This window comes from Lissotriton helveticus, chromosome 3_1 (genome assembly GCF_964261635.1).
Source record: "Lissotriton helveticus chromosome 3_1, aLisHel1.1, whole genome shotgun sequence".
NCBI classification, from domain to species: Eukaryota; Metazoa; Chordata; class Amphibia; order Caudata; family Salamandridae; genus Lissotriton; species Lissotriton helveticus.
The window spans coordinates 230,580,898-230,600,890 of record NC_136061.1 but is presented as its reverse complement, the minus strand read 5'-3'; the positions used below and the strand labels follow the sequence as shown (position 1 = coordinate 230,600,890).

The following is a 19,993-nucleotide window of genomic DNA, read 5'->3' as shown; positions in this document are numbered from 1 at the left end:
CACTTTACACTGCAATGCATAAATTGTTGACACATTTAGTCAAATCATGTCGTATTTCGTGATGGAATCTAATCACATGTAGAAATAATGACTCGAAATAGCATTGCATTACTTGTACATATATGTAATTTGGATACGATGTATAATATATTGTGTATATATCCATTGCACTTTTTGACTAGCCTAAAATGTCCTCCACGTTTACATAGGTTATCACATGACCTGCACGTTGGGTGTGGTTTAGGGAATTTTAAAAATGGTCGTTTGTTGTCGACCAGACGAGCGTGAACAAGCCGTAAAGGTGAAACGCGTCGACTCTTTTCCTGTCAAAGAATAAAGGATTTACTGCATACGCTGGGTGTCCAGGTTGACTTCTTAATGCGAGAGGTGTTTGGAGACAATTTGAAGGCTGGCCAGTAACCTTACCTGGACCGCTCATGACAGCGGCATCGCTCTGACTGGCAAAGGTGGAGTGTATATATATATATATATATTCACTTAAAAAACCATAGGTTTCAGGCCTTATATAGTTAGGAATTAGCATTTAAAAAACCATTGAAATTGCTCCTATATAGTTAGTTGTACTAACTATATTTTGCGCACCCGCAATCCACTGCTGATGATGTCACATATTACATCATTCATGACATGGTCAGTGACATCACTGATGACATCACTGATGACATCTCAAATTATTATTTAAAGTCCATATTTTTGTGATGATATACAATAATTTCCATTAAAACACGAGATGTGTTCAAAGGTATTTTTTCTTTTTCAACACCACCTCCAAGAGGGAAGAAAAGATAGAATAGATAGAAATGTGTATATATATATATATATATATATGTGTGTGTATATATATATATATATATATATATAGTAAAATCAAAAGGTTTTGACCTAATACCTATGCATATGTAATGTGCTACAGGGGCATAATCAATAAAAGACAGAAGAAAAAAGAAAAAACTTTGAGATTGCAACAACGGAGGCATCTGATGAGGCAACCGCCGAAACGCGTCATGCCAATACAAAATAAAGAATTCCTTTGAAACCCTGCTGTGTCCCCTCATCCTTTTCAACGGAGAAGGGTAGCTGTGGATATGTTAGCGTGTGGCCAGTGACACGCAGAGGGGACCCTTCCAGAAGTGTCTCCCGGGAGTGTTTACGGTTCAGTGGCTATAACCCAGACCGCCCTTCACCCGATGGAAGTAGAGATCTTGCTGTCAGCTGGCAGTCCGTGACACGCACGGAGAGACAGAGTTACTTCAACGGCGTCTCCAAGCCTCACCAACAAAGGATCTGCGAGGTTGGAAGTTCAGGGGCAGGAATTTACGATCTTCCAACACAGTGTTACAAAACTCAAGCCAACCACTCTCCAAACTCAGTCACTCACCGGGAGTAAAAAGAAAAAATCCGACTGTGTGGGAGCAATCGTCCACAATGAGAACCAACTGCATGATGGGATCTGCAGTCCGCATAGCATGAACTGGCCGAGTGCTCATTAACGAGATGTGGTGCAGGTGAGCCCTACGCTACTTTAGAAGGAGGGGCATAATCAATGAAAGAAGAAAAAAGAAAAAACTTTGAGATTGCAAAAACGGAGGCATCTGATGAGGCAACCGCCGAAACGCGTCATGCCAATACAAAATAAAGAATTCCTTTGAAACCCTGCCGTGTCCCCTCATCCTTTTCAACGGCGAAGGGTAGCTGTGGATATATATATATATATATATATATATATATATATACACACATATATATATATATATAGTAAAATCAAAATGTTTTGACCTAAAAATTGGTATATGTAATGTGCTACAGTATTTTATGAACAGGCATTAAGAGAATAATTTTAAAATGAATATCAACAAAAATGCTAACTATCCAGGCGCATACAAATTAATGCATTTTTTTGCTAAATTCAATAACTGCACTTTTAAATTAATGTAATTTGTAGTAAACATTCTGTAAGCAGCAGTTGTTGACTTCTGAAAATATACGCATTACATCTGCATACTGTACAGAACACCGGAAATATGTATTGAGGGTATAGGTTCTACTCACGTTTGCTGTGTTCTCTGTGATGAAGAACAGTTCTGTGAGAGCGCGGTGCAGAGGGAGGAGAACACTTGCACTACTCGTATCAAGACACAGATTGTTCTCCATATTGCAGAAGAGCTGCCAAAGTGGTTTCAGCAGTGTCAAATCACAGTCCCTAAAGAAAGAAATGGAATACAGACAATACCACATTAACTATATTATGCAGGCTTCTGAGAAACAAGAAGGCAATAGCATTAAATAAGGGCAAGCACAAAAAACCTCTACCTGGAGCACTAAGGTCAACAACAATATTTAAAGCAGTCGCTTCTTTTTCTTTTTCTTTTTCTATCACGATAGATTCTGCGCAGTTTGTGCTCCTTCTCAGGGTTAAGTGGTAGAAACTACTATACATCCTTTTACCACACCCGCTGCCATGGTATTGTTCATCAAAAATAACTTATTCAAATCCTACATGACTGATGAGTACTTACAAAGAATTCCATGAGTTCTGACAGACAAAATGCACAATGAAACCTGAGTTTTTAATAGTTCCTTAAGATATCCTTGAGACCTTTGATTTGGACACAAAAAATGTTTGAATACGGATTACTTCAGACCCGCAAGACTAAACAGCTTCTGCTTTAACTTCAGGGCTGAATGAAAAGATTCCATAGAGGTACAGAAAACAGGCAATGAGCCTAGTGTATGAAATTGGATTACTGGTTAAGGGGGGATAGGAGGGTGAAACCCTACAGAAGCAGCAATAACAATCCTTGTCCAGGTCAATGAGGCTCATGCAAGCCCCAAATTAACTTGTGCTCAAACCTCTGGTAGCTTGGCACAGAGCAGTCAGGCTTAACTTGGAGACAACGTGTAAAGTATTTATGCAACACTTCAAACTGTAATAAAGTGAAAACATCAACAACAAAAAATGGCACACCAATTTTGAAAAATAGAGTACATTCTAGTAAATAAAACAAGACCTAAACAAAAAGTAGAACCGGCCATATGCAAGTTTAAAGATTTCAGTGAAAATAGTGTCACAAAGCACCAACTGTGGATATCTGGTCCTGCCGCATTGGGACAAACTCACAAGTTCGGGCTGTTTGTGATGGAGTGTGGGATGGCAACAGGGACCCAGTTAGGCCTGCTGAACAAGAGTACCTTAAATACTGGTTAGTGGAGCATTGAGAGGTCCCGCGCCGAGGATGCGTCGCTCAGCTGAGGCGATGTGTCGCTTCTGAGGATCGGTGAAGCTACGATGTAAGGTCATGCATCATTGTCAAGGATCCTGGCGAAGATGACTTGCAATGTGAAGTCCAGCGTCGAGGATGCACTATGCTAGCGATGCGCCGGTTCCGCAGAGTTGTGTGGCTGTGATCTGAGAACCTGCGTCATCATCGAGGAGGGTCTGCATCGGGAACGTTTTGCAGAGGCTGTGGTTCTGATGTGGGCTGCGGGGTCGATGCAGAGCCCTTGCATCAAGGGGACACTCGCAGCAGAGGTGATGCATCGGTTCTAATGGCTCCACAAATGGGCTGGTAGAGCACCATTATGCCCACACTCAAAGGCCCAATACTGGGATGGCACCACTTGGTGTGGTAGGGAAGGATTAGCAAATGGCAGATTCCAGGTGCTGGTTTCAAGGTTGTTGGAGCATTCTGTCACTGAGACTCTGGTCAGGAGGCTAGTCACATAGCCCTTGGAGTCACTTTCGGGTCCTGGGTTTCAACAGATGCAGGTCCAGTCCTCCTCATCCAAGCAAGAGGGCAGCAGGTCAGCAGGGTAGCAGTTCCTTTAGTGTTGCAGTCCAGCCGAGTCCTTTCAGCAACACAGTACTCCTTTCTGGCAGAGTATCCACAGGTCAAGAAGTGTACTGAAAAGTTGGTGTCTGGGGTCCAATATTTATACCTTCCTTTGAAGTAGGAGAAGTTTCCAGATGGTTCCATTTGAAGTCCTCATGCATCCTAACTTCCCTGTGCAGCTTCCATACTAACTAGAGGGGGTATGCAGCCTTTTGTGTGGAGGCAGGACACAGCCTATTCGAGTGTAACTAGGGCTGTGTTCAGCTCCGCCCTCCCATCCTGTCAGTGATGGCCCATCCAGAACCACCTAAGATCTCTATTTGTGTGTGGCTGTCTTGGAGGAATACACAAAGCCTAAATATCATCTACACCCAGTCTTGTGTCCCTGAGATAGGCAGGCTACAGGCACTAAATGGCTAAGACAGGAAAATGCCAACTCTGTGAAGGTGGCATCTTCAGACTGAAACTATAAAACTGACTGCACCATAAAATAGGATTTCTCATTACAATTCCAAAGACACCAAGCATGACTCGTTACTTGCTCCCATTTGGAAATCACATCCTAATAAATGCAATAAGGAAACTCCGATGGCATTCTGTATAACAGATAGGCCTTGTAGTGGTGAAAAACGTAATTAAGAGTTTTTAACTACCAGGACATGTAAAACCTAAAAGTACATATCGTACTTTTTAAATATGTTGCATCCTGCCCTCATGGCTGTCTAGGGTTTACCCTAGAGGTGATATATGTATTAAAGAACATTTTACTTACTAACTAATCTAGCTGCAGATTCCTTCCCTTAGATGTCCCCAGGTGTCAGTTTGGACCCGGAGATTTTTTATGAGTAGCAAAGCCAGCCGGCTCCTCCGTAATGACGGAGGAGCGTTGCCCCACTGAGTCAGTCAGAGGAAAACAAAATGATAATGTAACAATATTATATATATTTTTTCTGCTGACTGACTGAGCCAAGGAGTCTTGGGCAGGGCCGGGCGTGGCAGGGAGTAGTGTGCGCTGTAAAGTGCATTTGTCGGTTTGGCCTGCCGTGTTGCACAGCTGGGTTGGAGAAACACCAGAAGCACTGCCTGAGCGGCAAACAAGGCCACTCAGACTAATCCTGGCGATGCTCTTATGCTAGGAGAGCAGCGTCTGGATTGGGTGAGGAGATTGTGCTGGTGTCTCAGGGACTGCTGAGACACCATCAGGAGTGAAGAGGAGCACCGACGCGTGGAAGGAAGGACAGGTACGTTTCCTTTTTTTTATAATAAATCTCCCTTACCTGCCTCCCCCTCCCGGCCCCCACCCCTCACTGGAGTTTTGTGGTGGTCACCAATGTTGAGCAGTACCCCTGTGCACCGGTAGGCAGTGTTGTTCGGACATGCGTGCCGTCGTTCCTGCATAAAGTGATGAGTGCTGTGCCTATATAGTCCCCACCCCAGCATGTTGATGTCAGTTTCTTTTGGTAACTTTCTACACCCGGAGCCGCGATGAACACGGACTACTGGTGTGAAAAGCTAGGGCCCTGAAAGGGAAATGGCCATGTCCCTAGAAATCTGTTTGCACAGTGGGGAGGATGGGTGGGTTGGTCAAGAGTCTTTGTTATGGAAGGTAAGACATTTAGCAGCAGATGCCTTACCTTAGAATAGATACCCAAGCAATACCTCCCCGGAGGTAGGTCTGCCAAACAATTTCACACTAAAAAGTTCTGCAGAACCCAAAGGGCAAAGTGGCCATCCCCTTGGGCTAGGCAGTAGTGCTTGGTAAATGTGTGTAAAGATGCCCATGTTGCTGCCTGGCATATGTCCATGACCGGAACCACACATGCTAACGCAGTAATCTCAGCCTTGTATCTGGTGGAATGAGCACACAAACCCTTTTTGGGATTTGCTTTTTCGCCAATGCGTAGCAGACTGATATAGTACGATCAATCAGGAGATGGTCCGTTTCTGTACGGCATTCCCTTTCTGGGGTTCGAGATACCCCACAAAGAGCTGTTCATCCACCCAGAACTTTTTTCCAGTCAAGGTAGAACCCCAATGCTCTTTTTGGGTTACACGGGTAGAGTCGCTTCTCTTCTTTAGCGGGATGAGGAGAAGCATAAAAGGTAAGCAGAGTGATGGACTGGCCGACATGAAAGGAAATGACCACCTTCGGTAGGAAGGAAGCTCTAGTGTGAAGTACCAGTTTGTCTGGGCAGATGCTGAGGTACGGGGGCTTAGATGATAAAGCTTGGAGCTCACTGACCCTCCAGGCAGATGTTATTGCCACTAAAAAAGGCTGCCTTGATAGTAAGGAGCCAGAGAGGATAGTTGTGGAGCTACATGAAAGGAGCACACATCAGGAAAATTAAAACTACATTTAGGTTTAACAGAGACAGGGTGACGGAGGGAATAGATGTTGAAAACCATTAAAAAACCTATGCACAATAAGGGACTTGAAAAGGAATTTCTGATCAGGCAACAACAGAAATGCCGAGATGGCAGCAAGACAGCCTTTTAAGGTGCCCAAATCAGAACCCTGCTGGGCAAGCAAGAAAATAAACAGAAGGACCTGAGAAAGGGGGACAGAAAGGGGGTTAGTCCATTTTTCTGCACATTATGACACAAACCTGCCCCAACGGCAGGCATATACCATCTAGGTGGAGGGACACCTGCCTGTGAAGATGTCAATACAGGCTTAGGACAGAAAGTTGAAAGCTGTCAACAGTCGCCGCGCAATCTCCACACGTGAAGGTGGAGCATTGACAGGTGCAGGTGGAGAACCCTCCCTTGCTGTTTGCAATAGTAGATCCTCCGGAAGAGACAGCCTGATTGGAGAACCAATCGCCATTATCAACAGCTCTGGATACCAAAATATCTGGGCCCAGTTCAGAGCCACAAGGATAACTTGGACGCGGTTGTCCCTGATCTTCTTGAGAACTCAGGGTAGGAGTGGTATTAGCGAACAAGTAACTTACCTTTGGTAATGCCTTATCTGATAGAAACTCTTTCCATCTGCAGATTACTTACCTTAAAATTGTCCCCAGGCATAGGACTACATCTGGAAATATTTAGTGAGGACGACCCCTGCCAGCTTGAAGGGGGTGTCATTCGGGCCCGTGTGGCACTGTCAGAAGTGATGTGCGCGGGGCATACACGGGCGCCAACCCATAGCGCTGACATCAGTTTCATTTTGCGACTTTCTACGCAAGGAGCGTGTAGCCACAATGAACACTGATTACTGGTGTGTAAAATTAGGGCCTCAAAAGGAGAAAGCCCTGTCCCTAGAAATCTGTTCGAAGAGCGGGGAGGATGATTGGGTTGGTAAGGAAAGTACTTTTTCATCTGATACAGACTTCTATTCACCAAAGCAATACCTCCCGGAGGAAGGTCTGCAAAACTGTTTCAGGCTAAAAAGTTCTGCAGGACTGAACGAGCAAAGTTCTGACTGGACGGACCCAACTGTCCGGGCAGTAGTGCTTGGTGGACATGTGCAGATAAGCCCACATTACTGCCTGGCAGATGTCCAGGACCGGAACTACGAGTGCTAACACAATAGTGGCACCCTTGGCTCCGGTGGAATGAGCAAAGCACGATCCATTGTCCGTTTCTGCACGGCCTTTCCCTTCTTCGCTCCGACATATCCCACGAAGAGTTGCTCTTCCACGCTGAACTCTTACTTGCGGTCAAAGTAGAATGACAAAGCTATTTTTCTGTACAGGCGGTGGAGACGTACAAGGTTCTTACCTTCAGTAACGATGTATCTGGTAGAGACGATTCTAGCCGCAGATTCTTTTAGGTAGAATTATCCCCTGGCGTGAGACTGGATCCAGAAAACGTTTCTTTTCACAGCATCTCTGCGCGTCGGTGGGCGGTACCGCGTTACTCCACCATGACGTCATTCGCAGGCGAGATGTCAGAGAGGTCACATCAGCCCCACCCCGGCGCGCTGACATCAGTTTTCTTCTGAGAACTTTTCTGCGCCACAACGCGAAGCCATCAAAAATAAAAAACTATGGGAAGAGTGTGCGGAACAGCAGATAGACAGAAAGGAACGAATCGAGGGGAACAGCCCATACGGGAAAGTGCCAGGATCCATGGCACCGAAAGTCATAAAAGGGAAGAGCAGAGCACAGCCACTGCAGGCAACCCTGCAAACAACTATAACATTCCCCCTGTAGACAGGAAAAGCATATGAAGAACTCTGCTGCAGACCAAAGAAACCTGCAACCACAGTCCATTAACAGTGAAGGACAGAAGAGTAACGACAATATACCCCAAGACAACACCACCCAGGAGAGTCGCGTCCCTTGAAAGGAGCCAAGGCTAAAGCCCAGCCAAGAGACCCCAACTCAGAGGACTGCACATAAGTAAGAAACTCCAGACAAGGAAAAGGGAGGGGGAAATATGAGAAAGCCCCATACTGGAAACACCAGAGTATAGGGACGCAGGAGCATTCATGCACCTATCAGTCCAGCACCAGAAAGGAGGAATGATGCAAACCCACCAAACAAGCATCCCGCTAGGGAAGAATGAAATAGGCACTCGCAGAAGGCAAAGCACCCAGAGAAAGGCGAGTGCAGAAGAGCAAGCGAAGGGCTCTCGCAGAATGTGGAGGAAGGGTGGGTCGTGAAGGAACCTGCGGCTAGAATCGTCTCTACCAGATACATCGTTTCCGAAGGTAAGTAACTTGTACATCTGATAGAGATTACTAGCCGCAGATTCCTTCACGTAGAATAGATACCCTAGCCATACCCACGGGGAAGTAGGATCTGCGAGAGGATCTCACCAGCCTGAAAATAATAGAGGGGACGAGTCCAACGGACAGGGCGAGGAGCCATGTCCCCCCAGGCAAGGAGAACCCCTACAGTCAGACCACCACTGATCCCTAGGGGGATGCAAAAAGAAGAATAAGGAAGAAGGGAAAGCCCGTTCACACTCTGCAGAGGGAACAGGGACAAGGCGAGGGGAGGCCAAAGCACCCCACGCCCACATCAGGCAACAAAAACCTCCATTCAGGACCAAGGCAAGGAAGAGGAAGACCGGGCAGGGTGCGCCTGAAAGAGGGAGGAATAGAAATCCATCTAAGCCCCCAAAACAGAAAGCCAGAGGCGAAGAAGAAGACCCCGGACACAACTCAGGAAGGGGTCCGCACACAAGACACAAAAAGAGGTGGAACCAGAGCTATGACGCCAAACCGCAGACGGCAGGGCAGACTAGGCTACAGCGCAGCGACCTCGGAGAAGGATACCCCAGGGCGCCGCCAAAGGTATTCCAACCACCTAGAAGGGATTACACCTGCAACGTACTTAAACACCAGGGAGAGCAGAGGTTCGAAGGCGACCACAACTTCCAAGCACAGAAAAAGCTATGTAACAGCTACCACCAGTCCACTTGGGGTATGTTAGTCCCAAAACATGGGAACCCTCTTAGGAAGAAACTTCTGCAGCTCAGCACAACAGAAAGAACTGCGGGAAAAAAGCCCTGCATAAGCAGCCCTGTCAAGTAGCCAAGAGCAAACGACAGAAGGCCTAATCTCAGGGCCAATTTGGTGCAGATAAACCAAGCAAAAAGATACAGCAAAAAGGGCTGTCCATCAGCCAATAGAGACACAGTCCCAATAAAAGAGGACTCCTAGGCACATGAATCACAGAGCGCTCACAACTGGGGCAACCCGCCCCAATGAAAGAACATCGCCCAAGAACCGGATAAACCTACAGTCACTGAGGGGGAAAGAGGGGGAGGAGGAGGGGGAGGAGGAGGAGGAGGAGGAGGAGGAGGAGGAGGCCGAAGCTCCGCGAAGAACCTCTGGATGGCCGAGTCTGCCAGCGCGTGGAACAGAAGAGTGCCATCGAAGGGAAGATCCACCAGCTGTTCCTGAACATTCTCCAGGAACACACTGTCCCGGAGCCAAGCATGGCGGCGAAGGGCAACCAAACACGCCATGGTACGACCAAGCACCCCAAGATGTCCAGGGCGGAGCGAAGAATAAACGCCGCCAGCTCCCGGCCATCTAACGTGTGGTGCCGTAAGTCCACACTAGCACCCTCCTGAGAAGCTACAGATCCAAGGGACTCTGCCGAGTCCCACAAGCAAGCGGTGGCCCTTGCCAACACACAAACTGTTAAGGGCCCGCAGAGGAAAACATATTGCGCCCCCAAGAATTCAGCTAACGGGCCTCCCGAGATGGTGGAGAATAGAGACAGCAGGGAGGTAAAGGTGGTCTGCAAAAGTGACCCACTGGCAGAAGGGTGGAGGGCAAGGCACACCGGTTCACGCGGCCCTGGAAGGTGCCGGTGCAGAAGGTTTTGGGGAACCGGATCCCCTGTGGCGGGTCGCCCCCAAGCTCCCTTCAGAGAAGAACAGAGCAAACCTTCAAAAGGAAGCAGCAGCTCCCTTCAACCAGATCCCTGGTGAAGAACCTCCAAAAGATGATCCGGGGGGAAATGAGCAGCCAGATCACCCATGCACAGAATTCCCACAGCCGTGGAAACAGCGCAAGCGAAGGCTGCACCCGGCTCCATGGGGCCCTGTGGTGGAGAAAGCAGCTCCTCTGTCAGCGACGGCTGCAAGCTAAGGCGGCCATCCCCATGGCCAATCAGAGTGGGGAAAGGCCAGGTCCGGATGGGGGAAAGAGGAACCGAGGAATGATGGACTTGTGGTTCCTCTGGCGAAAACCGCGGCCGTGCTGAGGAGCCGGCCTTGGATGACGCCGGGGAAAAAGCTACGACAAGGCCGCCCGCCTCTGGCGAGGACAACAACAGCAAGCACCCAACCTACAGGGAAGAGGGAACATCCGAAGACTAATCCACGACCCGACGCCTGTCCAGTGCCGTAGAATCTGCAACCTGGAGCAGGGCGCCGTCCAGCGGCACCGGACAGGCCTCCGCCACATCACACCGCGACCGGGGCGGGACCGGAGCGACGCGGCTAAGGGACGGCGCCAGAACGGCTCCGGCCGTCCTCCAACGAGGCAGCCGCCTGGGTGGAGTGGCGAGGAGCACCAGGGGCTGGGGAAAAAACCCCTGCCAGCCTCGACCCATAGGTGGGTGAGGGGGGCCCACCAAACCCCATGGCAGCACCAGGGCTGACTCGACCTCCGGCGAGGCAGCTGCCTGCGCGGAGGGACGAGAGGGGCCCGGGGAGTGACAGGGAGACACCCGCCAGCCTCGACCCACGAGGGGACGAGAGGGGTCCGCCGACCCTTGCAGCGCCGTCAAGGCCGACTACCTCCGATGAGGCGGTTGCCTGTGCGGAGGAACGACAGGGACGAGGAGTCCCCCGCCAGCCTCGACCCGTGACGGGACGAGGGGGTCCAACGATCCCTGTGGCGCTGCCAGGGCCAGCAGCTGCCGGTGCCGGTGCGGCCTCTCCTCGCCCTTAGACCGGACCACCTTGTCAAAGTGCCGAAAGGGGCTCAAGGATGTGAACCGAGCCCTGGCGACCTCCCGCGACACCACAGGGACTCCCGTAGGAGTTTGCGGCGAAGCCGGGGTGCCGTGGTACGAAGGAGGGACCCCCAAAGGGCCGCACCCAAACGGCACCATATCTTCCAAGCCTGTAGCCGAACCAGTCGGCGCCAGAGCCGCCGGCGACGCCGCGGAAGACCCCGAACCGCGCAAGGGATCCACTGATGTCCCAGGATGGGAAGGAGGAGGAGGAGGAGCCAGCGAGGCCTGCAAAGCCACCGCATATGGCTCCATCTGGCCTCTCGACGCCGAGAAACGGTGGATAGGGGGACGACACACAAGGCCGCATCACCTGCGTAGAGCCCATGCCCCCAACAGGCCGGAAACCAGCCCTCGGGGACAAACTGCAACACTTACAGACCGGGAAGCGACGCTCTTGCGGCACAGGAGAGGGATGAGGGCAGCGGCGATGACGACCGCTTCGGAAACCTTCTGTAGAAGCTGATGGAGGTGACGGCGCCGACCTGGAGATGTGGGCCAAGAGAAGCTTCATCCGGCGTTCCTTCCGCGACTTCAGAGATGCTGGGAAAAGAAAAGTTTTTCAGATCCAGTCTCACCCCTGGGGATAATTCTACGAGAAGGAATCTGCGCCTGGTAGTCTCTATCAGATACTTCTCTTTGGAAGAATGTGGCGGAGAGTGTAACATAGTCCAGGGTGACAGACTGGCCTACATGAAAGGTGACAAGTTTCAGCGGAAAGGAGGCTCTAGTGCGGCGAACCAGCTTGTCTGGGAGATGGTCAGGTAGGGAGGCTTACAGACGACAAAGCCTGAAGCTCATTGACCATCCGTGCATATGTTATTGCCACCAGGAAGGCCATCTTGATGGTAAGGAGCCTGAGAAAACAGTTGAGCCACAGTGACTCAAAGGGAGCGCACATCAGAAAAGTGAGTACTAGATTAAGGATCCACTGAAGCATGAAGAAGGGTTAAAGTGGAAACGTGTTGCAGACCTTTCAAAACTCAGGAGATTTGAATAGGGAAGGCTGATCTGGCAACCACAGAACGGATGGGATGGCAGAAAGATAGCCCTTCAAGGTACCCAAAGCAAGGCAAGAAAAAGCATAAAGAGAAGGACTGGAGAGAGGGGATTCGAAAGAGGGTCAACCCGCAAACGTGTCCCAACGGCATGCGTATAAGGTTTTGGTGGAGGGATGCCAGGCTGCTAAGATAATATTGCAGACTTCGGGCGGAAGGTCAAAAGCTGTCAACAGTGGCTGCTCAATCACCAAGCATTAAGGGGGAGCGTTGGCAGGTTCAGGTGAAGAAACCTCCCCATCTGCTGCGACAGAAGATCCTCACGATGGGGCAGCCTGATGGGAGGACCGATGGCCATACTCAACAGCTAAGGATACCAAAGTCTCTGAGCCTAGTTTTTTTTTTTCTCAAAGATTTTATTAATGAAGCAAGATGAGGCAGTACAAATATCAGGTGTCATACTATAAAATATAGAACAGGTACAGGCGGGGGAAATATTCATGCCAATAATAAAAGCGAAAGGAACATGTGACGGCATCTCGATTACGCATATTGAAAGGAGGAATAAACAGCATATTAGACGACCTAGAACAATCCCATCCGCAAGCCCCAGTCCTGAGGTACAGGATAATTAAAGCTAGTGTAGACTCCCAGACAAATAAAGAATCAGTGAAGGATAAACAGCCCACCTCTCGTGAAAGGAAAAAGGAAAGAAACAAGCATTTACAATGCAACGGTTTCGCCTTTGGAAAAGTTTGAGCTATTGGCATTGTAAATGACAACATTTGTATTTATGTGTTGGTTTTGAAAACAGATAAATAAATGGCATTGTCCTTTACATTGCCAATAGCTCTAACTTTTCCAAAGGCGAAACAGTTGCATTGTAAATGCTTGTTTCCCTCTGTGTCTCCAGCTATGTCTAACCGTTGCTTTTTGCATTGTTCTGGTAAAACAATGTCCTTGGTTTTCAAGGGAGTTCTAATGTTAATCCATTAGCAGTAAGATGCAGGCATTTGATTCTGACTGGCTACCTTTCCCTACTCACGTACTAGGCTGTAAACCTACTTTTGGCTAGAAGAATAAAAGGGACCAAGCTAGGAACTACATTGTATTTTGCCTTTCACAACTCTGCGCTTTGGCATCATGACATAAGATACAATGGTCTATTTTTATTTTATCTGACTAACAGCATTCTGCATCACTGGGCTTGTAGTTATGCTTTTAACCGTTTCATCATAGGCTCAAAATCCCAGCATACAAAGTGTTGTTGCCTAAAATGCCAGAACATGCTGGAGGTGTTACACATGACAGAGCCACTAGTCAGCTATGTTTTCAAATGTTACAGTCTTCTATTCCATTACAAAAATTACTTGTTTCATGCGTGAAACTTATGCATTCCCTCTAACTCACCTACATCATGCATTAAAACAAGTATTGGTGATGTGAATAGTTTGGTCTTCTGTTTAGTGGAAAGTTTCATACATGCCTTCACAACACAGTAAATGTATAACAGACCCCAGCAGAGCAATCTTCCTTTAAAATAATAAATGAAAGACAGGTGGCAGTGACAGAGGGAATATCACAAGGGTCTCTCACACATACAGAACAACCCTCTTTACAGAACTGGTACACTGAGGGAAGAAACTATGAAAACTTCCCAACTTCAGAAGGAAGTTACAGACAACTACAGTAGCATCAGCGCACGTGTTCCCATCACAGGACAGGTGCAAATTAGGAAGCAGAAGCGCAATGTTAACTTTCTCACAAAAAAGGGAAAGTATGGCATTAGTAAATCAAGCTGTTCCCTCTCACAGAAGTCAATTCATGCAATCTTCCATTTACCGCAGAACAGAACCAGCAGGGCAGCCTAGTACAAGCTTTCATCGCCCACAGAATAATAAGTACACTAAAGGTGTAGGCTGCAGACAACTCTAGAGTGGGTGCCTTATCAGTAAGATGAATGTGCAGGTGGATGAGTTGGTGAATGTGCGAGTTCAGACCACATTCTTGGTTAGCTGATATTTCACGTCCGCATCTGAAGAATCCTGCTGCTGTCACTGGCACAGCCTCTGTTTCTGGTGAATTTTTGGTGGGCCACAGACTGAGAATTAGCCATCACCTGGTCGGCCATTGTTATTTTGAGCAGCCTCGCCATAGTGTAACTCTGCCCTAGATGTCCACGAGAGTGCGAACCTCTTGAGAAGGGTTGTACAATCCCAGACTTGGTGCTGCACCTGTTCAAAATGTTGAGGGCCACCACCAATGTGTATACTTTAGGCGAGGTGGGGACGACTAAAGAATGGCACATACAGGACATCTGAATATGGAGAATGTAGTTTAGTTTACAGTGCGAGATGGGCAAGAGAAGGTACACTGTGAAGGGTGCACCAGGGGTGGAGGATTGTGGGATCTCACTGATGACATGCTGAGTCAGATGAGTCCTATGTTGATATCAATGATGCAGGCACTCTAGGTTGTGGGAAACCTGCACAGATATTTCCGGGCCGAAGCTTGAAAGAAATTAAAGCCAGGCATGTTTATTTGTACAATAAGAAGTGATCAAAGTCATACGGTGCGCGCATTTCCGGTGCGAACATTTAGGTACGTTTCAAAAGCTCGCTAGATAAGGAAAATGCTTAAATGCGTTTAATTATTCAGACAGCGTGCTCGGCTGGCTACTGCATGCAAATGAAATATGCGTCACTGTTTCCCTTATCAGATCTTGCAAATCAGTGGGGCTCTCAAAGTCCAGCGCACACGACACTGAAGCACGGCTAAGGGGTAAAGTATGGAACTGCCTGGGATCGGGTGGGGTTGCACGAGAGAATGCGAGGCTCGATGCTGCATACTTCCTCTGAAAGGAAACTGCATGCTGTTGCAAGCCCTAGTGGACGGCTCTGGGCTGCAGATCAGCAGAAAGTGATCTGGGCGTGCAAACCGCGGCAGAATGGGCTAACCCCCCCTGCCCCGGGTCTCTGGTTTGAGCTCTCTGCTCTCTGGGTGCGAGATCGCACTACGGGGGGAGGGGCGGACACCGACAATGTGTCCCGACGCCCCTCTCCCCTTGCAGGCACTCACCGGGTCCGGCGGCTGCTGGAGGAGAGCTCCCGCTCCTCGGGACTCTCCGGGGCCGCGGAGGGACGTTCTCTTTCCCCGGGGCTCCTCCTGTGCTCGGGAGCCTCGGGACGGTCGATGCTGCTTCCTCCTTCCGGCTCTCTCCTCCTCCTCCTCCTGTGATGACGCGGAAGGGGGCTCGACCGGCTGGGCCAATCCCAGCGCGGCCCGGGCTTGAAGGCGGGCGCTGCTTCCTCCTCTCACTCGGGGCCGCGGCGGTGAATACACGGAGCAATGCCGGGTGGGCACCGGCCTTAAATCTAAATATTAAGCGAGGTGGGCACTCGCTCGGGGTACCACAACAGCGGCAAGGTCCCTGGCAGGGTGGGCACCTGCCAGCGGACAAAATACTCGAAAATCAGGTGCCGGCAATGCCGGACCAGATTCGGGGGCGTTCCCGGCTTTCGGCTGACGTCGCGTGACGTCGGCAAAAGCCAAAGAATCTCGGGAACGCCCCCGAATCTGGTCCGGCATTGACGGACAGGCCCCTCGTCCAATGGCTAGGCTCCATTTATGGAGCCAGCCAATGAATGACGAGGGCCGACCCAAAGCCACACTACAGTTCTCATAAGATTTCTCCTGCGCAAAAGCTGCTTGCGCAGCTTTTTGCAGTCGAAACCTAAAAAGGAGCCATAGAACAAAACAAAGGCAAAATAAAAAAAAACCCTAACCCCCCACCCTGCACCCCTGCAATGGCTACGGCCTAACCCCACTAGCAGCGTGCCTGTCGCCCAAGAACTTGCCCTAAAAGAAGAAAAGAAGATAAAGCGGAGGAGGAGAAAGCAAATACACCCCCGGTCTCCCGTACCCCCCGCCAGAAGCGACCCCCCGAAATATAGTCAAACTAATATACAGCAAGATACACAGATCAATCGGGGGAGTTTAGCAAAGCACCACCCAACTCCCCTCACATTATAGGTTACAATCCCAGCATTGAATCAAGCTATTTTATCAAACCCAAGCATTCAAGTTCAGCCCTGGCCAGTACGGTCTTTCGTGAGAGTCTTCTTCACTCGAACCACCATCTCAATGGAAAAAGCAGAACGTTCGTTAAAGGTCATGTCAGTGTTGCCGGATCGATAATAGGACAAAGGTTCACGATGTCCACAAATCGATCGAGGGGGAGTGTTAAAAAATAGCGAGTCTCTCCAATAGTCACTGAGGAACTTGTTACAGCACAGAAGACTGTCAATATCTGTATTAGGCGGCAGCAGGATCGAGCAGGGAACGCTGGCGATAATCACGGGCTTGCTGGCTGTTAATTGGGAGCCGACAAAGCACATTAAATCCGGGTTCCGCATGGGGACCTCGATCTCAGGCGTACATTGCACCGGTGGCACCACAGCTAGATGAGAACTTAGCGAAGAGTCGTTATCCGGTCCCAAGATACCGTCCACTTTCACAATCAGTGTCAGGAGTACAGCGGTGGATTGCGAACGGAGCGCCCCAATGGCGGCCATGACGGCCTTTAGCGATGGCGTGCCTTCCGTCTGCCCCATCCCCTCTCACGAAGCGATAGAGCCGGACTCTAACCCCGGAGGCCGGCTACTCCGGGGTAACAGGCCACGCGAATCTGATGACAACAGTGGGCGCTCTCCGTCTTGCAAGATCGACACCTTCGCCGTTAGCGAGGGCCCCAGCCCGTCCACCCCGGGAAGGTAGCAGGGTCTCCGGGCGTCGGACCCCCGACCACGGCAACCGGTGTGGTACGCTGCTGTTTCCACGGTGTAGACCGTTCACAGTGTCGCCATCCAAAACAAACAGTTTACGGCACACTTCGGGAGACCGGGCTCAGCCCAGGTCCAGCGGCCGATGTTGATCAACTCCAACCCGGATAGGCTAGAAATCGAGGCCCCGGCTTCCACACGGTGTTAGGCCGAGAATGGAAACACGGCGTATCTTCGTCATCCGATAAGATAAAAATCTCGGGGTTGCACCTTGAGAAGCAGAAATACTTCATGAACACGGGAATCTGGTGCAAGTTCAGGATTGATGGCAGGATATACGAGTTGCTGGCGGAGGTCGGCGGAGCCGGGAGCTTACGCGGCCATCTTGATTGCTAGCGTAGCTCCTCCTCCTCTGAGCCTAGTTTGAAGCCACAAGGATGACTGGGACTCAGTTGTTCCAATCTTCTTGAGAACTCTGGGCAGGAGTGGTATGGGTGGAAAGGCATACAGGAGGCCTGAGCGCCACTCGAGACGAAATGTATCTCTGAGCGAGAGCCACACTGGAAAATCCAGCGAGCAAAACTGCTGACACTGCACATTCTTGATGATGGTGAACGGATACAACTAAAGCTCTCCCCACTGCTGAAAGAGATATTGCACCACCTCTAGATGAAGACACCACTCATGATCTGCTAGGCATCTTCGGCTGAGTTTGTCTGCCCGGGTGTTCAGAGAGCCCGTCAGGTGTTAAACCACCAGGGATATGCCCTGACATTCTAGCCATGTAGAGAGGCGCAGGGCCTCTTTTGATAAAGGGTCTACGACCGCACTTCGCCTAGTTTATTGAAGTACCACATGGCGGTGGTGTTGTCCGTGAACACATGCACTTCCGTTGATGGAGGGTAGAATGGCTTTTAATGCCAGCCGGATCGCCCGGACGTACAGAAGGTTGATGTGGAGTCAGGATTCCACCAGAAACTAGAGGACTCTGATCTCCACCTCTCCAATGTGGCCGTTCAATCCCAGCAGTGACGCATTTTTCACCACTGTCAGATCTGGTTGGTGGAAGGGACAGGGGGGGCTCCCGCTGACCCAATCACAGTTTATCAGTCACCACTGCAGATCTTTTGCAGTTCCCTTAGATATCTGGACCATGTCGGAAAGATTCTCCTAATGCTGCGCCCACTGGAACTTCAACACTGCACAGCTCACATATGCCAATGGAGATGTGGCACAAGCAGGCAGCCAAAAGGCCCGGCAGCCTCAGAGTTAATATCACCGAAACCCAGGATAGAGCCAGAAACATCGGTATCATAGTCTGAATATCCTGGAATCGCCATATGGGGGGAAAAGCCCAAAACCGCACGGTCTCCAGAACCGCTCCGATAAAAGTGAGCGTTTGAGAGGGAGTCAGGTTGAACTTCTGCACATTGACAATGAATTTTAGTGAGTGCAGGAGGTCCACCGTAGTCTGGAGGTGGGATACGACTGCCTGAGTTGAGCCCACCTTCAACAGCCAGCAGTCGAGATAGGGGAAGACTGGCACCCCTGAACTCCGCAGATGAGCTGCAACCACCACCATCAGTTTGGTGAACACCCAAGAGGCAATGAAAAGGCCAAAAGGGAGCAGGGCACACTGAAAGTGCTTCTGGCTCACCATGAACCACAGTCTACAGGGTCCAGGGCAGAAAGGACTTGGGTGAGCGTAAGTATAGGAAAGTAGGATCTGCTTTCATGGTTACCCCCACTTTTTGCTCATGTTATTATGTTTTATGACAAGTCTGACTGGGATCCTGCTAATCAGGACCCAAGTCACGATGCTTCCTCCATTTGACTATGGTAACTATTTTGGCACAAAACTGGACAAAGGACATCAGAGTATCCTCCCTTCTGTCCAGCCCCTCCACTGGGAGGGACCCCACTGTCATTCCAACCCTTTCCCCAGGGTACTTAAGGGCTTACCTGTGGGTGGTGCCTTAGATTCATCGCAGAAAAAGACTCAAGCCTGAAACCACGTCACTCTTCGACCCTCTGGACACTTTGACCTCTCTGGACTTTGCCCGGAACCGAGATTGCACCAAGGAAGACTCTTGCTGCTCCTGGTCTCGCTGTTCTGCAAGTCGTCTTCGCCGTCTGAGTCTGTGCTGCTTCCAGGATCTTCACCAGACCTGTGGGCATCAAGGACACCCGAAGTAAACAACCAAAGTAATCTCCCTTGGAGTGAAAGAGTCACACCCCTTTGTCTATAGGCACTGCATTGAAGCGGACCGGTCTGCTGCTCCCGACGGCCCACAGGCTTAGAAAGGTTCAGCAACATAGGAGGTTGTTCTGCAACTCCCGCAAGGCCTCACGTGTCCTCTCTGCAAGTTTGAGGCCAGTATCCTAGTTGGAACCACTTTGACCAAACCCCTGTGCAAATCGTTAACTTACCATTGCCAAGGCTAGCTGGCTCTGCACTCCAGAGATCTTTGGGCTACAAGAAGCTCCAGCCTCTCTTGCTTCCAATTACAGGGGGTTCTCCCGAGTGTCTTCTCCTGCTTCAGTGGGCTCCCCTGGTTGCCCAGGGCCTGCTCTGACTCTCCTGCTTGTAGTGGGTCCCTTGGTCCTTGCTGGTCCCAACGTTGTTCCTTCTTTGTTCTCCACGCCAGTTGTGGCTACCAAGGCTTGTTGGTGCTCCTGCCAGACACTGACCCCCTGGTCACCCACACCCGACATGGGACAGCTCTTGCACAGCTCCTGGTGTTCCGCAGCATCATCTTGTCTTCACAGCTGCAGCGACAAGTTCACCGTCAACTCGTCCGAACCGTCCAACATCGGTGGGCATTGCTCATCCGTGCCTCCAGGTCACTCCTGTGTCATATAGACTCTGTCCCCTCTGCTTGCAGGATCTTCACTTCCAGAATCTACCCTTGGATTCCACCGGACTTCTTCACCTTCTT

General features: G+C 49.9%; 1 protein-coding gene across 1 annotated transcript in view; it reads right to left on the bottom strand.

Annotated features, from left to right (window-relative positions):
* ZZEF1 (zinc finger ZZ-type and EF-hand domain containing 1) overlaps nt 1-19,993 on the bottom strand; it is a 1,627,273-nt gene that overhangs the window by 92,772 nt on the left and 1,514,508 nt on the right. Inside the window, exon 53 of the mRNA XM_078679684.1 lies at nt 2,071-2,221. Within this exon, the coding sequence (XP_078535810.1) occupies nt 2,071-2,221 (151 nt within the window). The remainder of the gene's footprint in view (nt 1-2,070; nt 2,222-19,993) is intronic.